Below are 21,536 nucleotides of genomic sequence, written 5' to 3' on the forward strand. Positions count from 1 at the left end.
GGACACGTGTGTTCAAAAATAGAAACTCTCTTTATTTAACAAAACTGGGGGGGGGGGGAGAGATAAACCTCTGGGGAGACTGAGAAAAGGAGGTGGGAGAGGGGAAGAGAGAGGGTAGGAGAGGGGAGGGGGAAACCTGGGAGGAGGGAGCTGGAAGGGGAAAGCCAGGGGAAGAAGGAGGAGGGGAAGTATCCAACTATGGTATGCCATATCTTCAGTGCTGTGTACAGATGTGGTCTCCTCACCTCAAAAAAGATATTTTGGCCTCGGAAAGGGTTCAAAAAAGGGCAACTACAGTGATTAGGGATTTGGAACAGGTCCCATATGAAAAGAGGCTAAAGAGACTGGGACTTTTCAGCTTAGAAAAGAGGAGACTGAGGGGGGATATGATAGAGGTCTATAAAAGCATGAGTGGTGTGGAGAGGGTGAATAAAGAAAAGTTCTTCATTAGTTCCCATAATATAAGGACTAGAGGACACCAAATGAAATGAATGGTCAGCAGGTTTAAAACTAATAAAAGAAAGTTCTTCTTCATACAGCACATAGTCAACCTGTGGAACTCCTTGCCACAGGAGGCTGTGAAGGCTGAGACTATAACAGAGTTTAAAGAGAAGTTAGACGAATTCATGGAGGTTGGGTCCATGGAGTGCTATTAGCCAGGGGGTAGGAATGGTGTCCCTGGCCTCTGTTTGTGGAAGGCTGGAGATGGATGGCAGGAGACAAATTGCTTGGTCATTGTCTTCGGTCCATCCCCTCCAGCATACCTGGTGCTGGCCGCTGCCGGCAGACAGGCTACTACACTAGATGGACCTTTGGTCTGACCCAGTACGGCCATTCTTATATTCTTATGTTCTAAGCTCAGGGCTCAGGGTCGGGGGTCTCACTGGACCAACTTGATTTTCATGCAAACCTGCTCCTGGGTTTGCATGTGGCCTTTGGTGGCCAGGCTGGCAGCTATCCTGCCCTAGACAGCTGCATTCCTGTGCCTAGTGTGGAGCTCATGGACATTGGAGGCCTCCCCCCAAACCTTGATGAGGTCCACAATCTCCGCACTAGACTAGGTGGGCGCACGCCTCTTGCGGCCCTGGGCAGCTTCCTGTGAGCCGCCAGCCCGGTCCTGGGAAGAGGCGGAGGGCTGGGTGGCAGCGGGTGGCTGGCTCGTGCTGTGCCAGGGTCTGCTGGCTGGGTGCTGGCAGGCTTGCAACTGGCACAAGCACTGTAGCCAGACCGTGCCCCTTTAAGGGCTCCGGGGCCGGAAGGGAGGCAGAAGAGTTTCATTGGTTTGGCCCAAAGTGGCCACCAGGGCAAGCTGGGAAGGGCTAGACTCCAACTAGTTTGAATTAAGTGGCTACACAGCCCTTAATTCGAACTACTTAATTCAAACTAGGCCTTAGTCCTCGTAGAATGAGGTTTACCTAGTTCGAATTAAGCGCTCCGCTAGTTCGAATTAAGTTCGAACTAGCGGTTTGTATGTGTAGTGCCCATGAAAGTTAGTTCGAATTAACTTTGTAGTGTAGACATACCCTATGATACCATCTATGTCACCGCTGTGTTTATTTATTAGTCCTTCAAGTTCTTCCTGCTTATTTCCCATACTTCTTGTACTGGCATACAGGCATCTAAGATACTGATTTGATTTTGCCCCCTAGTTCTGCCTTGTCCCTCCTTTATCTCTGGTATTTGTGACAGGGTCAGAACAGAAGGCTATAAAAAAATAGTGGAGGGGAGATATATAAGCCTCAGACTGAGGTGATCTCTGTTTCCAGAGTAACAGGGAAGGGCTGGTTTAGAACCAGCAGAGGCAATGAGGGCAGTGGAACTAGTTGACCAGGCCTGCAGAGTCAGACCAGCTTAGGCCTCCCCCCAAACCTGGGGGTAATTAGGACACCTGGGGGTAATTAAGAAAACCAGTTCAGAATGGCTATAAAAGAAGCTTTGCCCGCATTTGGGGCAGATCATAGAATCATAGACTCATAGGACTGGAAGGGACCTCGAGAGGTCATCGAGTCCAGCCCCCCCCCCTCAAGGCAGGACCAAGCTCCGTCTACACCATCCCTGACAGATGTCTATCCAACCTGTTCTTAAATATCTCCAGAGAGGGAGATTCCACCACCTCCCTTGGCAATTTATTCCAATATTTGACCACCCTGACAGTTAGGAATTTTTTCCTAATGTCCAATCTAAACCTCCCCTGCTGCACTTTAAGCCCATTACTCCTTGTCCTGTCCTCAGAAACCAAGAGGAACAAATTTTCTCCTTCCTCCTTGTGACACCCTTTTAGATATTTGAAAACCGCTATCATGTCCCCCCTTAATCTTCTTTTTTCCAAACTAAACAAGCCCAGTTCATGAAGCCTGGCTTCATAGGTCATGTTCTCTAAACCTTTAATCATTCTTGTCGCTCTTCTCTGTACCCTTTCCAATTTGTCCACATCTTTCTTGAAATGTGGCGCCCAGAACTGGACACAGTACTCCAGCTGAGGCCTAACTAGCGCAGAGTAGAGTGGCAGAATGACTTCACGAGTTTTGCTTACAACACACCTGTTGATACAACCTAGAATCATATTTGCTTTTTTTGCAACAGCATCACACTGTTGACTCATATTCAACTTGTGGTCCACTATGACCCCTAGATCTCTTTCCGCCATGCTCCTTCCTAGATGTGTAGCTGAGAGGCTGGAGGAGGGTACCAGTGGAAGAAGGAGAAAAGGAGACAACAACTGACTACTAGGAGGATGAACCAGAGAGAAAGAAGGTGCTGGGGAAGTAGCTCAGGGATCTTTGGGGCTGTCTTATAGCAGGTGTTGGGAATTCACACAGGCAGCTGCTGTTACAGGGCCCTAGGCTGGAACCGGGAATAGAGGGTGGGCCCAAGTTTCCCCCCAACACTCACCTCCCCATTTCCACTTGGGAAAAAGGAATGTGGAGTTGATTCTCCATTTTACTATATGCTTGCCAATGATGAAAAGAGCTCAGCAAACAGCAAACTAATGCCCTTGGGCATGGTGCCTAAAACTGTAGGCTGCTGTGAGCTTTTGGGTGTGTCTAACCTACATGGCTCCATCGATGGAGCCATGTAGATTAGGCTGATCAGCAAAGGGAAATGAAGCCGCGATTTAAATAATTGCGACTTCATTTAAATTTACATGGCTGCCACGCTGAGCCGACAAACAGCTGATCAGCTGTTTGTCGGCTCAGAGCGCTAGTCTGGACGCTCCCGCGCCGACCTGAAAGCCCTTTATCGACCTCCCGGTTATGCCTCGTAGGATGAGGTTTACCGGGGAAGTCAATAAAAGGCTTTCATGTTGACAGGGGAGCGTCCAGACTAGCGCACTGAGCCGACAAACAGCTGATCAGCTGTTTGTCGGCTCAGCGCGGCAGCCATGTAAATTTTAAATGAAGCCGCGATTATTTAAATCGCAGCTTCATTTCCCTTTGCCAAACAAACAAATCTACATGGCTCCATCGACGTACCCTTTGAGGCAAGCAAAATCCACCAGAAAGTGCAGGACCCACTGAGTTTTCGTAGGAGCTTTGTCACATATTATAACCCATGCTCCCTCCCATCTCCCAGATCTCCATGTTTTTCACATACCTGTGGGCTTTGGTCACCCGCTCCCATCAAACCTAGTTTGAAGCCAGTTTAAACTGGAAGCTCCAGGAGGTTCTCCATTATCACTGCTGCTGCGTCCACTGAAGGGAGTTGGCTGCTAGGCAACTGAAACCCTGCTAACAGAATTTTGCAACAGGAGAAGGATTCTATACAGCTCTGTCAGAGGGGGTAGAGCTGGCTCACTTTGATGGAGGCAGCAAAAGTGATGGCAGCAATGGAGAACTGCAGTGTTGCCTTTGAAAATCCCATAGATACCTCCTTCCTTCCTATGCCTTCACTGAAGTACCTGGAGGATTTGCACATATACTAGCATTGGAAATTGTTCATAACTTACTTGGCCAATGCCACTAAGGAAATTTTTCCCAGGAAAGAAATCTGTGTCTCTTCTTACATATGTGCTCTGCATAATCTACTACTAGACCGTTCATTTTCCTACCTCTAGGATATAACAAGAGGTTCCCTAATTAAAGGAAAACCTCATTGCCCATTATTTGTAATTAATATATACATCAAGTATATCTTCTGTACATGTTTAATGAAAGCAATTTAAGATTATTTTCCCCAAAGTACAAAACAAGCAAAAAATCCAATTCTCTCATATGATATTATAAGATGGCCTCATTATGGTGTTAACACACTTCCAAACCCCACCAGCCTGTCCAAATAAAATAGAAGATGGCAAAAAGGCCTGTCCTAAACAAAGGAATGTGTGCTCTGCTTAATTTGCTTTTAAGAAGTACACAAAGTTATTAGGTAGTAAAGGAAACAAACAAACCTCAAATAGGTTAGATAAAACCAGCAGGAAAATACTTAGACTCGTTGACTTTTAAAGTCCAGTAAGAAATGATTTTTCAAGAGAGGGATAAGCTATAAAAAGGAGAGACAAACACCACAAGACAACCCCCTCTGTCCCTCTCTCTGCCCATCACATTCTTTGCACCTGAAACACAAGGAAATCTTGCACTGGACTTTGGGGAAGGGATTCCTGAGTTACAGGGTTTGGTCAATAAGACTGCTGAAAGCATTTGATGAGAAACTTTGCCTGAATCTCATATGCTATGTCTACATTGGCATAATCTTGCGCAAATACTCTTTAACACAAGAGTTCTTGCGTTAAAGTATTTGTGCTAGAGAGCGCCTACACTGGCATGTGCCTTTGCGCAAGAGATGTGCTTTTGTGCAAGAGCATCTGTGCTAGTGTAGACACCCTCTTGCGCAAGAAAGCTCCAATGGCCATTTTAGCCATTGGGCTTTCTTGTGCAAGAACTTCATGTTGCCTGTCTACACTGGCCTCTTGCGCAAGAACAGTTGTGGAAGAGGGCTTATTCCTGAGCAGAAGCATCATAGTTCTTGCGCAAGAAGCACTGATTTCACACATTAGAACGTCAGTGTTCTTGTGCAAGAACTCCCTGCCACTGTAGACAGGCAGCATGTTTTTGCACAAAAGCGGCTGCTTTGGCGCAAAATCATGCCAATGTAGACACAGCCATATAGTTTAAGTTAAAATGATGAGAAATCCTGTGGCACCGTATAGACTAACAGATTTATTGGAGCATAAGCTTTTGTGGGCAAAGACCCACTTCATCAGATGCATGTCTATTTAAGTTAGGTATTAGTAAACATTTTATTTTTCTTGTAACCATTTTTTACTTTTATGGATCATTTCTTTTACTCACATAAAATTCTCTTTATAGTTAAAGTTGTTTTATTTAATCTGTGTTCAAATTTAAGTGTCTTCTGAATAACTATTTGAGATAATAAAATGGCATATTATTCCCTTCAAGGAATAACAAACAAAATATTTTGCACTGCCAGGAGAGGATGGAAAGTACAGGACATGCATTTCTAGGGGGGAAATCAGGGACTGGGATTGTGTTGGGGTTACACTGCTGTTTAACCACGGCTGATGAAACCCAGGGTGTAACCAAATTGTGGTTGGCAGGCTGCAGTTACACAATCAAGATTTGGCTTGAGTGCTGGAAGGCTGTTTGTGAGCAGCCCAGAGAGGAGCTCCTTCAGCAAAGCATTGTAAGGCATCCAAGGCTGTAGGGGAGGGGTAACAAAGTTGATGATTAGTTTGGATTATGCCATAGTAAATCACAGAAACCTCCTGCCAAAGTCGTCAACCTGAACCAGGGTTTCTATAGCTGAACTTGAACTAGACAGTGTGACTTAAGCTTTGAGTTCTTACAATAGTCAGTGTGATGCAGGGACAATGCATAGGGGGACACGAGGGGACGCATGCCTCAAACACAGTAGGTGAGAAGGGCAAAGGTGGGGCCAGAGTCCCTGGCATCCAGGGGGACTAGTGAGGGGCCTGGAACCTGCAGTGGAGGTCCAGCCTCCCAACACTCACCAGCAGTGGCAGGGAAAGCAAAGCAATGTGGCCCCAGCTTGCTTCACTCTTCCAGCTGTGTTGCCCATACCCTCACCATCAGGAAGTGGAGCAATGAAGCCGGGGGGCACAGCGAGCTGAGGCCACTTTGCTCTGCTTTCCCACTGCTGCTGGTGAATACAGGGGGCTGGATTCCCGACCCTGCTAGTCCTCCAGGTCACATCACTCAGGGGAAGGGAAGAGGCAGTATGGGGGCAGAGCAAAGACAGGGAAGAGGGCAGAGTAAGGGTGGAGTCAGGTGGAGCAAAGGCAGGGAGAGACAGGGCCTGAGATGGAGGCAGGTTGGCCTGGTCTTTCCTTGGGCTGTGGGTGAGGGAGTGTCATGTGGTCCACAGCCTCTCAGGTCTGACCTCATCCCTGGCTTGGTGGCTTGTCTGCTTCAAATACTTTTTAAATTCTCAGGCAATTTTATTTGCTTTGGTTCTGCACATTTGGTCCTCACTGAAAAAATTCAGAGACTGAGGTAGGAGATGGAGGCTAAAGAAAAAGAAGCATGCATATCCTTTTCTGGTTGTCTTCCCACCTCCACTAGAGGTGTGTGATTGATAATGCTCCCCTCCCAGCTGGGCAGTGGGTTACAATCACAACGCTTCCTTCACAGTCCCCTCACATGTTAAAATGTCGATTTATAATCGATCGCTTCTCACAATCAAATGTTTTGGCCGAAATAATAAATTATAATGATAATGATTTGTAATTTATAAAACCTTTATAACTGTATAATTTTTTAGTACGTAATAAGATCATTTTTACCAGTGTTTCCACTCAAATTTTTCATTAACCTCTCTTATGCACCCTCATTTAATGATTATTTTGAACTCCTTTATATTTAAAAAAACCTGCAGTCTACATTTACAATAAAAGCCCACCACTCCCCGCCCCAGAAATTCCTGTGTATAGGCCAGAGTGGCTACTGCTATAGCGATCTAGCCACACTCACCTGGCCAAATAGCCATATTGTTCAAGCCAACTAGCCACCCTCAACTGGGAAAATAGCCACATGTGGCTCATGGCTAGTGTGCCAAACAAAGCTGATGAAGAAAGCATGTCTTAAAAGCAGAAGTCAGTTTGAAGAATTCAGACATAAACATCAGCGGATGGAGACACTCCCACCCCTCAAAATAGTGGGTAGAGGAGACTGAAATGATCTCCTCTGAGCAGTACAGTGATCATCCCTTTGCTAAGTAAGCACCTTTTCTGACAGAAAAGGTCAGGGAAACTTATCATATACTTTGACAACATCCTCCACCACGTAATCCATTTTTCTGGAACATATAACTTTCAGCCCTACCTTTCTTGAAACTGCCACCTTTAAAACGGATACCTTGCCATCCAAAATGATTCCTCTCCCAGCCACCTCAAATGGTATCCCGTCCCCTTCACATAGCGTTGCCTGAGAGGATGAAATGTCATAACCCTGTCACTCCAGGTTATAGAAATGTAGCCGTGTTATTCTGGTGTAGCTGAAACAAAATGCAGGACTATGTAGCACTTTAAAGACTAACAAGATGGTTTATTAGATGATGAGCTTTCCTGGGCCAGACCCACTTCCTCAGATCAAATAGTGGAAGAAAATTGTCTCAACCATATATATATGTATCCTTTGGTATATATGGTTGTGACAATTTTCTTCCACTATTTGATCTGAGGAAGTGGGTCTGGCCCACGAAAGCTCATCACCTAATAAACCGTCTTGTTAGTCTTTAAAGTGCTACATAGTCCTGTATTTTACTCCAGGTTATGGGTGGGTCACTCCGATAGCGTGGTGGGTTTTTTTTTTTAAAACTCTGACTGCATTTCAAAGCATTTTCGGTGATCAATGACTCCTATGCCAGTGCCCCAAGAGTAGTTGAAAAGTCTCCTTTTCTGTGCCCCTTTCCTTCTTCGCGCCACGCCTGTGGTGGGATTCCTACGCAAGGGAGTGCGGCGGTGAGAGCGGGGCCATTGCTCCTCTAGAGGCCAGCCCTGGCTCCCGGCACCTTGTTTGAGCGGCCGGGTGGCGAAGGGAGGAGCAGCCGCTTTGAGTTTCACTTTCTATCCTCCCAGCGTGTACAGCGGGAAATCAAAACCGAACGAGAGGCTGCGGGGAATGCTGCCCTCTGAGGCCGCGCGGGGAGAGCGCAGCGCCGGCAGAGCAGGGGAAACCCGCGTCGAGAGCGGAGCTGTTGCCGGCTGCGGGCACCGAGGAGAACCCGAAAGCAGTGCCCTGAGCTCGCTTTTCTCACCGACGCTGCAGTGAGTATCCCCCTTGCCCCTCAGAGCTCGTGTGGGAATCCCTTGTGCAGGGCTGGACTTTTGAGGGTACGGCAATTTCTGGAGAAGTGCGCGGCTTCCACGGCAGGAAACCCTCACCCCTCTCTCGGCTGCTCGCTCTAGTCCAGCGCAGGTCAGCGCAGGTTGGCGTTACTGGGTTGCAGACTCAGAAGAAAGACCAAGGTCTTAGAGGAGATGGAAACCTATTTACCTTTCAGCGCTTTAAGTGTTCTCTCCCAGTCAGAGTGGAGGCAGGCTGGCCGGGGGAGCCTGCAAAGTTTGCACTCCTCCACCAGAAAACATCAGCTGCTCCAGGGACCAGCAGTCCAGCAGGTTCCACCCGCTCCCCACTAATGTAACTACATTCAAAAAAACAAAACAAAACCACGGTGTAAATACAAAGTTTCAAGTGGATTTGTTAAAGCTTTTCAGGGGGCACAGAATTATAAAGATCTCTCTCCCTCTCTCTCTCTATAAAAAACATTACTTTGTAATTAGTAAAAAAAAATCAGATTCCCGTATAACTGTGACCATTATAAAAGTACAATTTTATAGGGTGCATCTACAGCTTGAAATAAGTGTGTGTCATTTTATGACACACAAATTGAGCATCTTATTTCAAAATAGCTTTTTTCATAATTTGGTGCTGTCTACACAGCACCAAATTTTGAAATGACCCTCTATTCCAAAACATCCCTTACTCCTCGTGGAATGAGGCTTACAGGGATGTTGGAATAGTGAGCTTGAAATAACAGGCTTGCTGTTACGATGCGGGATCAGGTGTTGCAGTGTAGACTTAATGAAGTTTTACTTGAGTTACAAACATTTTTGCTCTAGCAAACCTGAGAGCCCATTGATCCCAGAGAAGAATCTTTTTGTGGGGAATAGACATAAGCCAAGGATACTAGGGGAAAAAAACCCTTTTGCTGAACTATTTCTCCAGCTCTTATGAAGCAGAAGTAGGATTTCCTGTATATAAGAAGGTAAAAGGTACTATAGAAATTATGAGATTTCCTTGTATGAATAATGAAGACAAAATGTGAATATCAGATCACTGGTATTTTGGATGAATATGATTCTCTGGGTCGATGTAAATTTAGTTAACATTTAGTGCAATGTTTGTGAAATATTGAGGAGACATATGGGAAGACTAAATTTCCCTTTAAAATGTAGGTAGATTTATTTAGATGGATATTGCTAACCAGTTTTGTATATAAATAAGCATACCATATAGAAATTGTCAAGTTGCTAACAAAAAGACTGGTCGAAATTATCCCTTTGAATCTCAAACTGAAAGCTATTGAGACCAGTAAATCATTGTGATTTGGAAATTAAACTCTATACTGATTCATAGAGTCCATGGCTCAAAGGGACTATTGTGATTATTCAGTCCTATACCTTGTACAACCCAGGCCATAGAACTTCCCTGCAATAATTCCTAAAGGATGTCTTTTAGAGAAAACATCCAATCTTGATTTAAAACTTTGTCACTGATGGAGAATCCACTACAATGGTAAATTGTTACAGTGGTTAATTACTCTCACTGTTAAAAATGTATATTTTATTTCCAGTAGGGATGTAAAAGCCTAACCGTGTACATGGTTAATCAATGAGCCTGGACTCATTGGTTAACATGCATGGTTACATGCAGCCCTCTTCCCACCCACGCTGCTGTCTTGGTATCAGAAGCAGTGGTGCAGTGAGGGCAGGCAGGAGCTGTTCACAGCTCCACCAGCTCCTGGGGAGCCACCTGTTCCCCCCCCACACACACTCCTGCCTCTGATACAGTGTGGGGTGGGAGGTATGTGGAAGCTAGTACTGGCGGGGAGCCATCTTAAAAACTGGCTCCCCATGTGCACTGACTTCTGGGGAGCAGTCTCTCCCCTGTGTGCAACCATGTAACCACTGAAATGTTCAGCAGTTACGTGTTTCCTTGAATACACACATTTTACTATCCCTAATTTCCACTATGGATTTGTCTAGCTTCAATTTCCAGCTAAACTCTGATTGTATTCTGCTAAACTCCATGCAGCATGGGGAAGGGCTGGCAGCATGATGGAGCTGATGCTGGGGGAAACCAGCTTTTAAGATGGCTTCTCCCAGCACTGGCTCCTGCCTCCCCCTCTTCACTGCCTCTGTAGGAGGCAGCGGAAGGGGTAGGCGGGTCTGCAGAGCCAGCATGTGAGGGGAACCTGCTTGAAAGCTGGGTTCCCATGTGTATCAGTTCCAGCCTGCCTCTCTTACCCTCCACACTACTGCCTCTCTATCGGAGGCAGTAGCACAGATGTGGAGGGACAGGCAGACCTGGTGCTCGGGGGTCCCTGCTTAAAGCTAGCTTCTCATGGGCACTGGCTCCTGCTCCCCTCCTTGCTGCCTCTAATAAAGAGGCAGCAAAAGGGTGCGAGATGCATGTAGTCAACAAGATTAACTGATAAGCCCAGGCTGATCGGTAAATTGTGTAGTCAACTACACGTTTATCCCCATGTCTGAATGTTCTGAGCTTGATGAGTCATTTGAAGTAGCTATCTATCTGAGTCCGAAGGGTCCAGCCCAGGGGTGGGCAAAGGAGCCTCCACCGGCTGGATCTGGCCCACCACACTGGTGGACCTGGCCCATGGCCATCCTGCTGCTCCCCTGTTCCCAGGCCAATCAAGACCTGAGGACGAGGGAACGGATGAAGTCTTCTCCCCCTGCCAAGGGTGCACAGCGGCTAAAGAGAAATGCCGGTTCTTAAACAGCTGGCGTTTCTATCTAGCTACTGTATGCCCCTAGCAGGGTGGAGGCAGGGGTCAAGAGACTTTGCATGCTCCCCCCACTGGATCTTACTGGGTTAAATGTGTCCAAGGTCATACCTCAATGCGCCCCATATGTACAAACATTCCATAAGGGATGGGCAGCATAGATAAAATTATGGTATATTGACAACCCCATAAGAAAAAGAAACCCAAAGAGTGTATTGTAAACTGCTTTGGGTGGAACTGGATTAGGAGTTGGAGTACTGGATGCCACTAACATAGAGGTATTGACAAACAAACGTACTAAATTGTTACAGCTGAAATACAAGAGTTGGGAAAGCCTGTCAGTGCATCCTTATCAAAATCAAGAATGGGAATATTGCCAGTATGGCAACAGCAGAGGGAAAAGGGTGTGTTACTGTTAGCAGGAACTATGGGATCTATACAAGTAAATATGTCCCTAGCATTGGCCTGTACACAGGCTTAGAAAATAAGTCAGCAATTGGTCATTCAATAATACAGGAAGGTGTACAAGGAAATTTGTTTTTGGAAATAAGAAAACTGTTGAGGGAAAATGTTACAGAAGGGGAGAAACAACGGCATGGTGGAAATTGGTAAATTTTACCTTAAACAAAAATCAAATGCTTCTACAAGCATCTATAGTAACTGTACACCCTAACCCAGGGGTGGGGAGCCTTTTTTGGGCGGGTGGGTGGGCGCTGACCCATAAAAAAAATCAGTTGTGAGGGCCACATACAAGTAAAAAAACAAACAACCCCACACTGACTGAGAAGGAGAAGGACGGTCCCCGCCAGTGTTCCCTCTAAGCTGGTGGCTCTCAAACTTTTTGGCCCATGGCTCAATGTCAACCTTTCCATGGACCATCAGTTGCTAATGGAAACTCACTGTTAATTACAGAAGTATGCACAGGCCATTTTGCTAGTGCTGCAGTTAGGGAGACTGGTTTAATTTAAATGATTAAATAGATTAAGCACTTTACCTTTCTCATGTTAGTTTTCCAAACTTCATTTTAAATAAAGTAAAATATTAATTTATGGCTGACACAAAAGATTTCAATGTTTTCTTTATTCATGGTGGGGTAGGGAACCTTTTGTGTCAGGGGCCACTGACCCACAGAAAAATCAGTTGAGGACTGCGCAAGTGAGAATCAAAAACTCCTCCAGAACCCATAATTCTCACTGATGTGGCCCCCAACTCAGACACCACACTCCTTTGGCATTCCATAGGCCAGATTTACTTTACTGGGGTTCTGGAATTAGTAGATTTTTATGGATCCCCTCAGGCTATAGGGTGGGGATAAAAATGAGGGGTTCAGTGTGTGGGACAGAGCGGCCAGCAAATGGGATATGGATGGGGTGCAGGATCTGGGAGCGAGGTGGGGTGCAGAAGCAGGCTAGGAGTAGGGTGTCTGGCCAGGAGAGAGTGTGCAGAGTCTGGCTGGGAGGGAGGGTGCAGAAGTGGACTGGGGGGTAGGATGTCTGGTTGGACAGAGAGATGGGGGCAGGAAGTGCCTGGGGCTAAACCTGAGGAGCAGAGTGGCTGAGGGGGTTCAGGGAGATGGGGGCGGCCCAGGTGCCCCTGGGAAGAGGGCTGGGGTAAAGGTGGCTCAGGAGGGTGTTTGGGGAGGTCAAGGTGGCTCGGGGGTGTCAAGGGAAATGGAGGGGCAAGGAGGCTGGGCACAGCAAAGCAGGGGTGGGCAGGTAGGTGTCCCCGAGGTGTCCAGGCCTGCAGGGGGTGGGGTCCCGCAGGGGTCCAGTTCATGGCATCCCAGAGCAAGTCCCCATGGGTGCAAAGCCCAAAAGGGCCCCAAGCCCTCACCTGCCTCCTGTGTGTGCAGGATCCTCAGTCCCAGCTGCTTTGCCTCCCACCACCACCGAGCCCTGCACAGCCCAACCTGCTGCCTAGGAAGGGGAGCGTGGGTGCTGGCTGCTTGCACACCGTGGGAGTCTGCCTGGCCAAACCCCGTGCAGCCCAATCTGTTACCTGTCCTGCAGGACCAGCTGAGGGATGTGCTGCTCTTACCATGGCAGTGGCGCTCCTCCATGTGTAGCTGTGTGCTCTATGCGGGCTGGGCTGGAGTTTGCTTTCTTCACCTCCCCTCCTGGCCGGAGCTGATGCTGCAGCCCCACGGTGGCATGCCTACCATGAGACTGCAGCAGCAGCATGGGTTCCCTGCTGCATGGGGGGGCGGGGGAGGAGGGAGGCGGGGAGGGGAGCTCCTGCTGGACTACACTTTGAGAACCACTGCTATAAGCAGTGTGGCAGCACAACTTCACAAGTGATTACTCAGCCCCACCTAGTCATCTCAGCTCCAGGCATGGAGCCCTGAGCCTCTGAATGGGCAGGGCTGATTAATCACCTGTGAAGCTGTGCTGCTAGGCAGGTTAGAGGGAACACTGCTCCCCACATTCCCCTTGCACACCAGAGACTATGGGGACCCAACCTAGTAGATTTGGAGTGCTCCAGCTCCACAGTGTGGCAGCAGGGCAGCTGGAACACCAGCGCACACTCCCCAATGCTGGGGGGGGGGGAGGCCTTGAGCTTCGGGGGCCAGATTCAGGCAAGCTGGGGGCTGCATCTGGCCTCTGGGCCTGAGGTTCCCCATCCCTGTCCTAGCCTAACTGTTGATATGTATCCAGTGGTACCTATGGGAATCCAGCTAACAACAAAATAAACTAGGTATTCCAGTTATCATCATTCCTGGGCATATAAAGAAAATCAACAATGAAAAACCACTGACGTGTTTCAGTGTGTGGCCCAAAAAAATTTGGGATACATGTGTAAGGACCAAAATTTACAAGAAAGTGGTGAATGTTTCTATGTAAAAGACAAAGCAACCCCAAGATGTATGTTTGATTTATCAGGCCTGTACATGGTGTGTGTGTGTGAAGGGTGCAAATGCACCCTCCACCCCCCATGATCTCTTACGTAAGCATGCTCTGGCCAGACGGGGAAGGCAGAAGCAGGGTGTTGCCCTAGCCCCTCTCCCCCATGCTCTAGCAGGCTGGGGGCAGGCTGGGGTGGATTCCCCCCACCTCCTCCAGGAATGAGGCCGGGGCTGGGGAAATCAGCCCCCACATTCCCCGGGTCAGCTGGAGCATGTTTACTTGGGGGACCATGGAGGGGAGGGGAGTGTGTTCACACCCTTGTAGCCCACATTTACAAACAAAAGCACATACTCCCCCACAGAAATTCCTGTGTATGGGCCTGTGTTGCTACTTCTTTTAAATATGCTGTTGTGTGGGCATTTCCCTGTGTATCTATTGTTTCTGAAAGATAGACAGTTTCGTCTTATGTTGCCGCACAGGCACACATTAATGGGTCATTGTGTACATTACTCCACCCATCGGACAAATTTCCCCTGAGTGTTTCTTGTACATGGTTCAAGTTCCTTCTCATACACTGCATCTGGCAATCTTCCACCAATATCTGCTCTACCAGATGGAACGTGGCCTAGTCATAATGGCTCAAACATGTCTACGAAGGTGTTTATAGTTAATGCGAAAAGGAGGATTTGTGGCATAAATGAACTGAGCAATCTATGGTGTCTTGTTGAAATCTTTTGTTTGCGACTGATAGTTTGTTATCTGAAATATGTTTAGTTGCAGCACTGATGTTAAAAATACCAATGGATGACTCGAGTTGTTGCAGGTAGACAGAAGTCTCTTAAGTCTATGACGTTTAAATGGGATCCTGAAACAAAATTAAAAAATAATTTTGAATAGTCATTCTTCTCAGTTCCTCTGACTCTATTATTGAATTAATCATTTACAATTTTTTTCAGCAAGGACACAGACCCAATTCCAAATTGCCAAAAAAGCAGAGACTGGCTGTGCTTAGAGTGCACTTATTTTGGGGGTAAACCCCATTAAATTCACTAGTACTTCTGGGGTTTTTTTTGAGAGAATAAGTATAGGATGAGATTCCCTTGGAAAAGCTGAGTTATGCTGAAGTAAAAACAGGGAATAGATTTGTCATCACCATTATGATCTGTGGCTATGATGTTCCAAAATAAGAGTCATGTTTTCTGTAATATAAAATAAAAAAAGGACACTCAGGCTACATTTACACTGCACGATTATTTTGGCATAAGCTATTCCAGAAGAAATACTCCGAAATAGCTTATTTCGAAATAGTGTGACTACACTATAGGAAAGCCTGGAAATTAGTCCAAGGCAGGCTCCCCTAATGTGGATGTATTACCTCGATTTAGAGCCCCAGGAAGCACCGGGGAGTAATTACAGTACTTTGAATGGCTTGGAGGAGGAACTATTTTGAAATAGCAGTGGTAGTGCATCCACACTACTGCTATTCCGAAATAACTGTTTCAGAAGAGGCATTATTCCTTGTGGAATGAGGTTTACAAATGCCAAAATAAGCTGCCCATTATTTCAAAATTATTTAGAAATAATGGGCTAGCTGTGTAGATGCGCGCATAGTTTTTTCGGAATAACAGACATTACCCTGAAATAATGCTGCTGTGTAGATGTACCCTCAGTAGCAAATGGCAACTCTAGATTCCTTTTCCTGCAATTTTCTGTATTGTATATTTGGGTGGTAGATGCTAACCCTAGTTAACTAATTGAATAAACCATAAGGATTCACTAAGATACACTTTTTTTTCCCTAGCAACATCCAACACAGCTTGGGAATTTACTTGTTAAATCACACTTATACTAAAAGGCATAGAGAGAGTCTTGGAGAAAGATATATTGCAATGTGAATTATTTAAGTTACTAACCAGTTGATCCACATTGTTATTCAGGCATATCAATGTCTTCTCCCAATAAGCAACAAGAAGTCCCAAATTTAAATTTTTTAGTCTTTAAAGTACCACCAGACTTCTTGTTTTTGCTGACAAAACAGATTAACATGGCAACTCTCTGACCCTAATAAGCAGTTTTCCTTATGTTTCATATTTGCAACTAGGCCTTGAATCATCTTCTTGCATTGGTTACACTTAACACATTTTCCTTTTTTATCCAGGGAACAAATTTCTTCAAAAATTTTCTCAGATATGGTCTCTTATGCCCAGAAGCCATAACAGTTTTTCTGTGGCAAAAGTGTGGGGAAATATAGGAAATTGTGTATGTTCTCAATAATGTCTTCCCTTTTTCTTGGTAGTCCACTCCACCGTTCTTTTTTTATGCTGTCTCCATCTTTTCCTATCTTTAAGACAATGCCTTAACTAACTCCTCTGCTGTGCTTGGTAAAGGTCCACCACCATATAGACGGAGAATAAGAACACTCCTGTCCAGCTTGTGTCTTTCTTTGCACATGTTACTTTAGTGTGTTGGGAAACAGAAATTGAAAGCCCAGAACTTTCAGGAAACAAGATCTAGGAGTTAAGCTGGACAAATTAGAGCCATTAACTCATTTTTAATGAGACTGTAAGTGTAGGTGTAGCATGTTTGTGCTGAGATTTAATTGTAACTTATTTTTAAATGATAAATTTAGTATTTTATTGATTTACAAATATGAATGAAGTAAAAAAATCCAATAAAAATAATTGATTTTTATCCACCCTGCAACTTAGCATTTAGACTCCCAGAGACACAGTGAATCATTTTACCCCACCATTTGATACCATCTGGCTTCTGTGAATACTGTGGCCTTAGTACTCTGGCTCTGGACACTCTGGTTATCCTCAGAATACTGTAGTCAGTATTTCTGATATTGGTGCTTTTAAATTGCTTCTCCTTGTTATGCTGCAAGATTTTTCACATTGTGGTTGTTCAGAGGGGGATGTTTGAGGTTGGCAGTACTGCTGCTGGATGGACATGATAGGGCACCATATCGCTTTGCAGCTTTATTGTGGCGATTTTTTAAAAAGCCCACTGTTGTATCCTAAGGATCCGGTTTTTCAAGGTCATGACATTCTGAAAGTTATGCCTGCAATAGGCAGGCAACTCTTCTGCATTGTGTTATTTTTCCACAAACATACCAGCATCCCCTGTGAAAAGAATTTGTTTTGTTGTAATATATATTTTTTTTGTTCCACAGATTTCTGTGCCTTTATTTACCCTGCCTTCCTGAAGCGGAATGTTCACAGATCTCTCAGTAAGTAGTGCTGCAATTGCAGGGTTGAGTATATACAATATTGTAGAGATAATGCTGAAGTTGTAATAAAATCTAAGTATACTAGATGCCAGTACAATACCTGAGGCTTCATCACTCTTGGGATCAAAAGTACGTTTTTCAGCTAGGCTTTTTCCTTGTTTGTGAATGAACTGACTGATTATATGAAAATATTTGGTTTCCTGATCATATGCAAATATTTGAGGAAATAGAAAGGTGTTCACAGATTGTTTGGCAACTAAATTACTGCAACTCTGTCGGTACGTCTAGACTACAGGCTTCTGTCGACAGAAGTTTTGTCGACAGATACTGTCGACAAAACTTCTGTCAACAAAGAGCGTCTAGACTACATTGAGTTCTGTCGACAAAGCAAGCTGCTTTGTCGACATGGTAGTGTAGACGCAAAGGACAGTTTACATTCAATAACACCTTCTGTCGACAGAAACTCTGTCAACAGAAGGTGTTATGCCTTGTAAAATGAGGTTTACCAGCGTCGACAAAACTGCTGAGTTCTGTCGACGTTATGTCGACAGAACTCAGCGGTAGTGTAGACGCAGGTATAGTTTTGTCAACAAAAGTCCACTTTTGTCGACAAAACTCTGTAGTCTAGACACACCCTGTCTGTGCGGCATACCTACAAAAGGCCAGCCAGTCAGACTACATGTGTCCTGAATGTTTCTTTTGGCTTTCCTTTGTGTCTGAAGAGACTTATGTGCTAATGAAAGATGCCTAACTGACTTCCCTTTAGACCAAGGTTCTTTACTTACCCACAAAACGGATGCAGACGGTGGAGTGGCAGTGTGTTCTCCACCCATACTGCTCTGCCAATACAGTTCACCTAGGCTGTGTCTAGACTGCAGGGTTTTTTCGAAAAAAATAGCCTTTTTTCGAAAAAAAAAACCTTCACCTGTGTCTAGACTACAGCCGCGTTCTTTCGAAATTAAATCGAAAGAATGCGGCTTTTATTTCGACGGCGGAAAACCTCATTTCACCAGGAAGAACACCTTTTTTCGAAAGTGCTCTTTCGAAAAAAAAAGGCATTCTTGAATGCAAACAGGGCTTTTTCGAAAGAGAGCATCCAGACTGCCTGGGTGCTCTCTTTTGAAAAAGCGGCTTGCTGTTTCGAAAGTACTGCTTGCAGTCTAGACGCTCTTTTTCGAAAGAGGCTTGCAGTCTAGACATAGCCCTAGGGTGCCACCCTAACCTATCCATATGTAACAACAATAATCACATTTATTTAACATTCTTCATTGTGAAAACTGTTCTGTATTTGTAAATAGCAAGATAATCTCATTTTGCTATATTGTGCCCATCTTCCCAGTCTTTCTAGGTCCTTTGGTATCACTGCAGTCCTTGTGTTGCATTGTGCTGTTGATGGGCCAGAGATTTGGCTGTCCAGAGAACAGCAGAAAATTAGAGCTGTCACCAAATCCGAGCATGAGGAAGGAGGAAGATGGAGAAGAGAGTAGAGAGCAAGCTGTGAAAAGAGGTGGCAAGCAGCTAAGAGCTCTCCATGGTGTAGCAGATTTAAACAATGGTAATTGCTTTTACCTCCCCTCCCTCCCATTTTTGTCTTTTCACTCCATCTTGTTCTCTGTCCCTCAGTTCATTTCCTCTTACCTTTGCAGTTCTTCACACACGGAAGATTTGAACAAGTAAGGTATTAGAACAAACTCATTGAAATCTTCCAAGTGAAAGTTTTGTGCTTTAGAGAAAGGGCTACTTGAGGAGTCCAGCTGTTTTCATCCCTTCAAAACCCTAAACTGGGCAATTTTTTTTCAATTTGACAAGGATTGGTTGTGTCTTCCTGAACACCAGGTCCAAATTGCTCTTATATTTGCTGGGCAAGTGGATTAAAATATTGGCTATAGATAGACCTGGATAGGAACCTTGAACTGGACACTTTCCTTGAATTTGTGTGACCTTAAGACAGATCTGAATTTTTTGATAAGGGTCTAGCGCCATAGAAGTCTGAAAAAAAAAATCCCTCATCCAGACAATCCTTACATGTGGGGAGAATGGGTTTAAAAAATTAGACTAGCCTCTATCCAAATTTTGCCTTTTGCTGCAGCTTCAGATCACCTTTAGAGACACTGCCCCAACTCTTTTCAGCTATCAAGACAAACCAGTGTTAAAGGTGGTACAAGAGTGGCTTTTACCCTCCCTCCAGCCTAGTGAAGAGTTTGGTCTGTGCCCAAAGGGAAATTTGCCATCTTCTCACTACCCCTTACTCTCCTTACCTCCATGCGAGCTCTAAGCCTCACTTCTTCTTGTCCCTACAGGAGCTATTGGGCTGTACAATATGGGACTGAGCTGCTGCCTGAATTCCCTTCTTCAGGTGTTCTTCATGAACACGCACTTCACAGTGATACTACGAAGGTAAGAGAACTCAAACTGCCAGTCACTGCTGCCCCACTGTCTCGGTGGTTTTATTGTCAAGTGGAATATCAATCCAAAGGCCCGGATTATCCGGAGGTGTCAGGTGCATCCCAAACAAAAGTGGGCCCTGAATGTGCCTGGGGCAGAAGACTATGGCTCTGTAGAACACAGCAGTTTTGAGACTGAAAATAGGCTGCATGTGGGCAATATAATTTATCCCCAGCCTGAGATATTGAATATAAAATGTGTACTGCTCTAGGTATTGCATTTTCCCATAAGAATACATGGCTTTATTCTAGTTACAGCCATGGAAAATAATTTCTGTGTGATCTAAACTATTCACTTCAGCACTATAGACATTCCACAGCTACAGACCCAAATTGCACAAGCTTACCCCCACCTGGGAGAGAGAGTCTTTGGGTGGATGGACAGCATGTAGCGTCCCATTGCTTTGCTTGAATGTGCTTGCCCCTTGATTGTGCTGCATTGACATCAGGGGTTGCATAGAGTGGGTGAGACAGGGCAAGTTTGGGCCCTGTACCTTTCTGCTAACCAGAGTGACAGCTCTTTCAATTCATTTTCAGTTTGTTCAGTTTGCTATTGTTTAGTTAATTTAACAGGCTAGTCCCCGCTATCTCCCACTTTCCCAGAAGACCTGCTCCTCACTAATATGCCCTAGAGAAGGTACACAGCCACCAGCAATGCCACCCTGTGGCAGGTCATCTCCCCAGTGAAGAATGACTCAGGAGGAGGAGCTTTTACTGCACCATGCAGAGAGCAGGGCACTGCTTACTCTGGCCAGCTGGAGCTGAAGGAGAGTGGGTGTGGAGCGAGCTGCTTATCAGCCGAAGGAAAAGAGGAGTTCCCCTCTGCTTTCAGAAGATAAGAGGGATCTGTGCTGACTTTTAACCCCTGCTCATTCCCCATCTGCTTCCCAGGGCTTGCTTTCCAGTTAGGCACTGTAGGCACATGCCTAGGAGTGCCAGCATTCTAAGGGCACCTAAATGTTGAAAGTGGGTTAAAAGTTAATATATACAGCTCTCCTGCAGGTGGCTGGGCTCCTGGTGTGGGGCTGAAGCCAGGTGAGCATCTAAGACAGGCATGTCCAAAGTCTGGCCCGTGGGCCAATTGCGGCCCGTGTTCCGGTTTAATACGGCCCCCGCTTCCTCCCCCTCTCCTGGCTCCCCGGCGCTCTTTTGAACTGGCGCGCCCAGTGCGCCGCTTCTGCCCACGCCGCCGCCGCCGCCGCCCATGGCCTCCGCGGTCCTAGAGCCTGCCCTGTAGGGCACGTCCGCAGCCCCGCTCCCCCGCTCGGCTGCAGGTTTGCCCTGCCCCCGGGCCGCCGTGAGGCCGGAGTGCCCTGTGCTCTCCGCCCGCCTCCGACCCTGCGGGCCCTCCGCCTTAGGGCTGAGAGTGCGGGGACGGCCCTCACGCATGTTCACTTCTTCAAATCTGGCCCTCTTTGAAAAAAGTTTGGACACCCCTGATCTAAGACATCCCAGGAGGGGGTGCTGCGAGCCCTTTCCCAATCTCAGCTGCCTTGCTGTCTCTGCCCTATGCCAGAGAGGGAGGGGGACATGGCTTGCGCTCCATGTACTTGCACAGGCACAGCCAGAGTGCAGCTGCTGTGCTAGGCTGTAGGAGGAATGGAAGAGACCTGGGGACTGCTTGCCGTGGGGAGAGGTACGCTCTGCCACATGCACCTCGCCTGGGGCAGGTGGGAATGCCATGCAGGGGAGAGGGTCTTCTTGTGCCTTTTTGGGGAGGCTGCACACATACTTTTTTTTTCTTTAAATTTTTTGATATATATATATATATCACATAGGACACATAGGAGTAAATCCAGCCCTGTTGCTGCCACTGAACCAAATGCCACACAGGGCACACTCCCTCCATGGATCCCCTCAAAGCCTTGTGCCGTTGTGCACAGCACACGTAATTAGAGTGTCGATAACTTGAGCTAACACTGCCATGAAGAAAAGCCCGCAATGGGAGGCCTTCATACAAGAGGGGGTTATTGTGTGTCAGGCCCAGTCTGCAAGATGCTGAGTACCCTCAACTCC

General features: G+C 46.2%; 1 protein-coding gene and 1 long non-coding RNA gene across 3 annotated transcripts in view; one reads left to right on the forward strand and one right to left on the reverse strand.

Moving 5' to 3' along the window:
- The window catches only part of LOC142818309 (uncharacterized), a 60,777-nt gene extending 57,069 nt beyond the window's left edge, over nt 1–3,708 (reverse strand). For both annotated transcript variants that reach the window (XR_012895744.2, XR_016346933.1), the window contains exon 1: nt 3,595–3,708. This is a non-coding gene — a long non-coding RNA (uncharacterized LOC142818309). The remainder of the gene's footprint in view (nt 1–3,594) is intronic.
- Nucleotides 3,709–8,037: 4,329 nt separating this feature from the next.
- The window catches only part of USP18 (ubiquitin specific peptidase 18), a 33,623-nt gene continuing 20,124 nt past the window's right edge, over nt 8,038–21,536 (forward strand). The window contains exons 1-4 of the mRNA XM_006135471.5: nt 8,038–8,242; nt 17,020–17,076; nt 18,416–18,631; nt 19,377–19,473. Coding sequence (XP_006135533.1) covers nt 18,469–18,631; nt 19,377–19,473 — 260 coding nt within the window. The 5' untranslated portion in view covers nt 8,038–8,242; nt 17,020–17,076; nt 18,416–18,468. The remainder of the gene's footprint in view (nt 8,243–17,019; nt 17,077–18,415; nt 18,632–19,376; nt 19,474–21,536) is intronic.

The sequence above is a fragment of the Pelodiscus sinensis genome, chromosome 1 (assembly GCF_052426305.1).
Source record: "Pelodiscus sinensis isolate ZL-2025 chromosome 1, ASM5242630v1, whole genome shotgun sequence".
In the NCBI taxonomy this organism is placed as follows: domain Eukaryota; kingdom Metazoa; phylum Chordata; order Testudines; family Trionychidae; genus Pelodiscus; species Pelodiscus sinensis.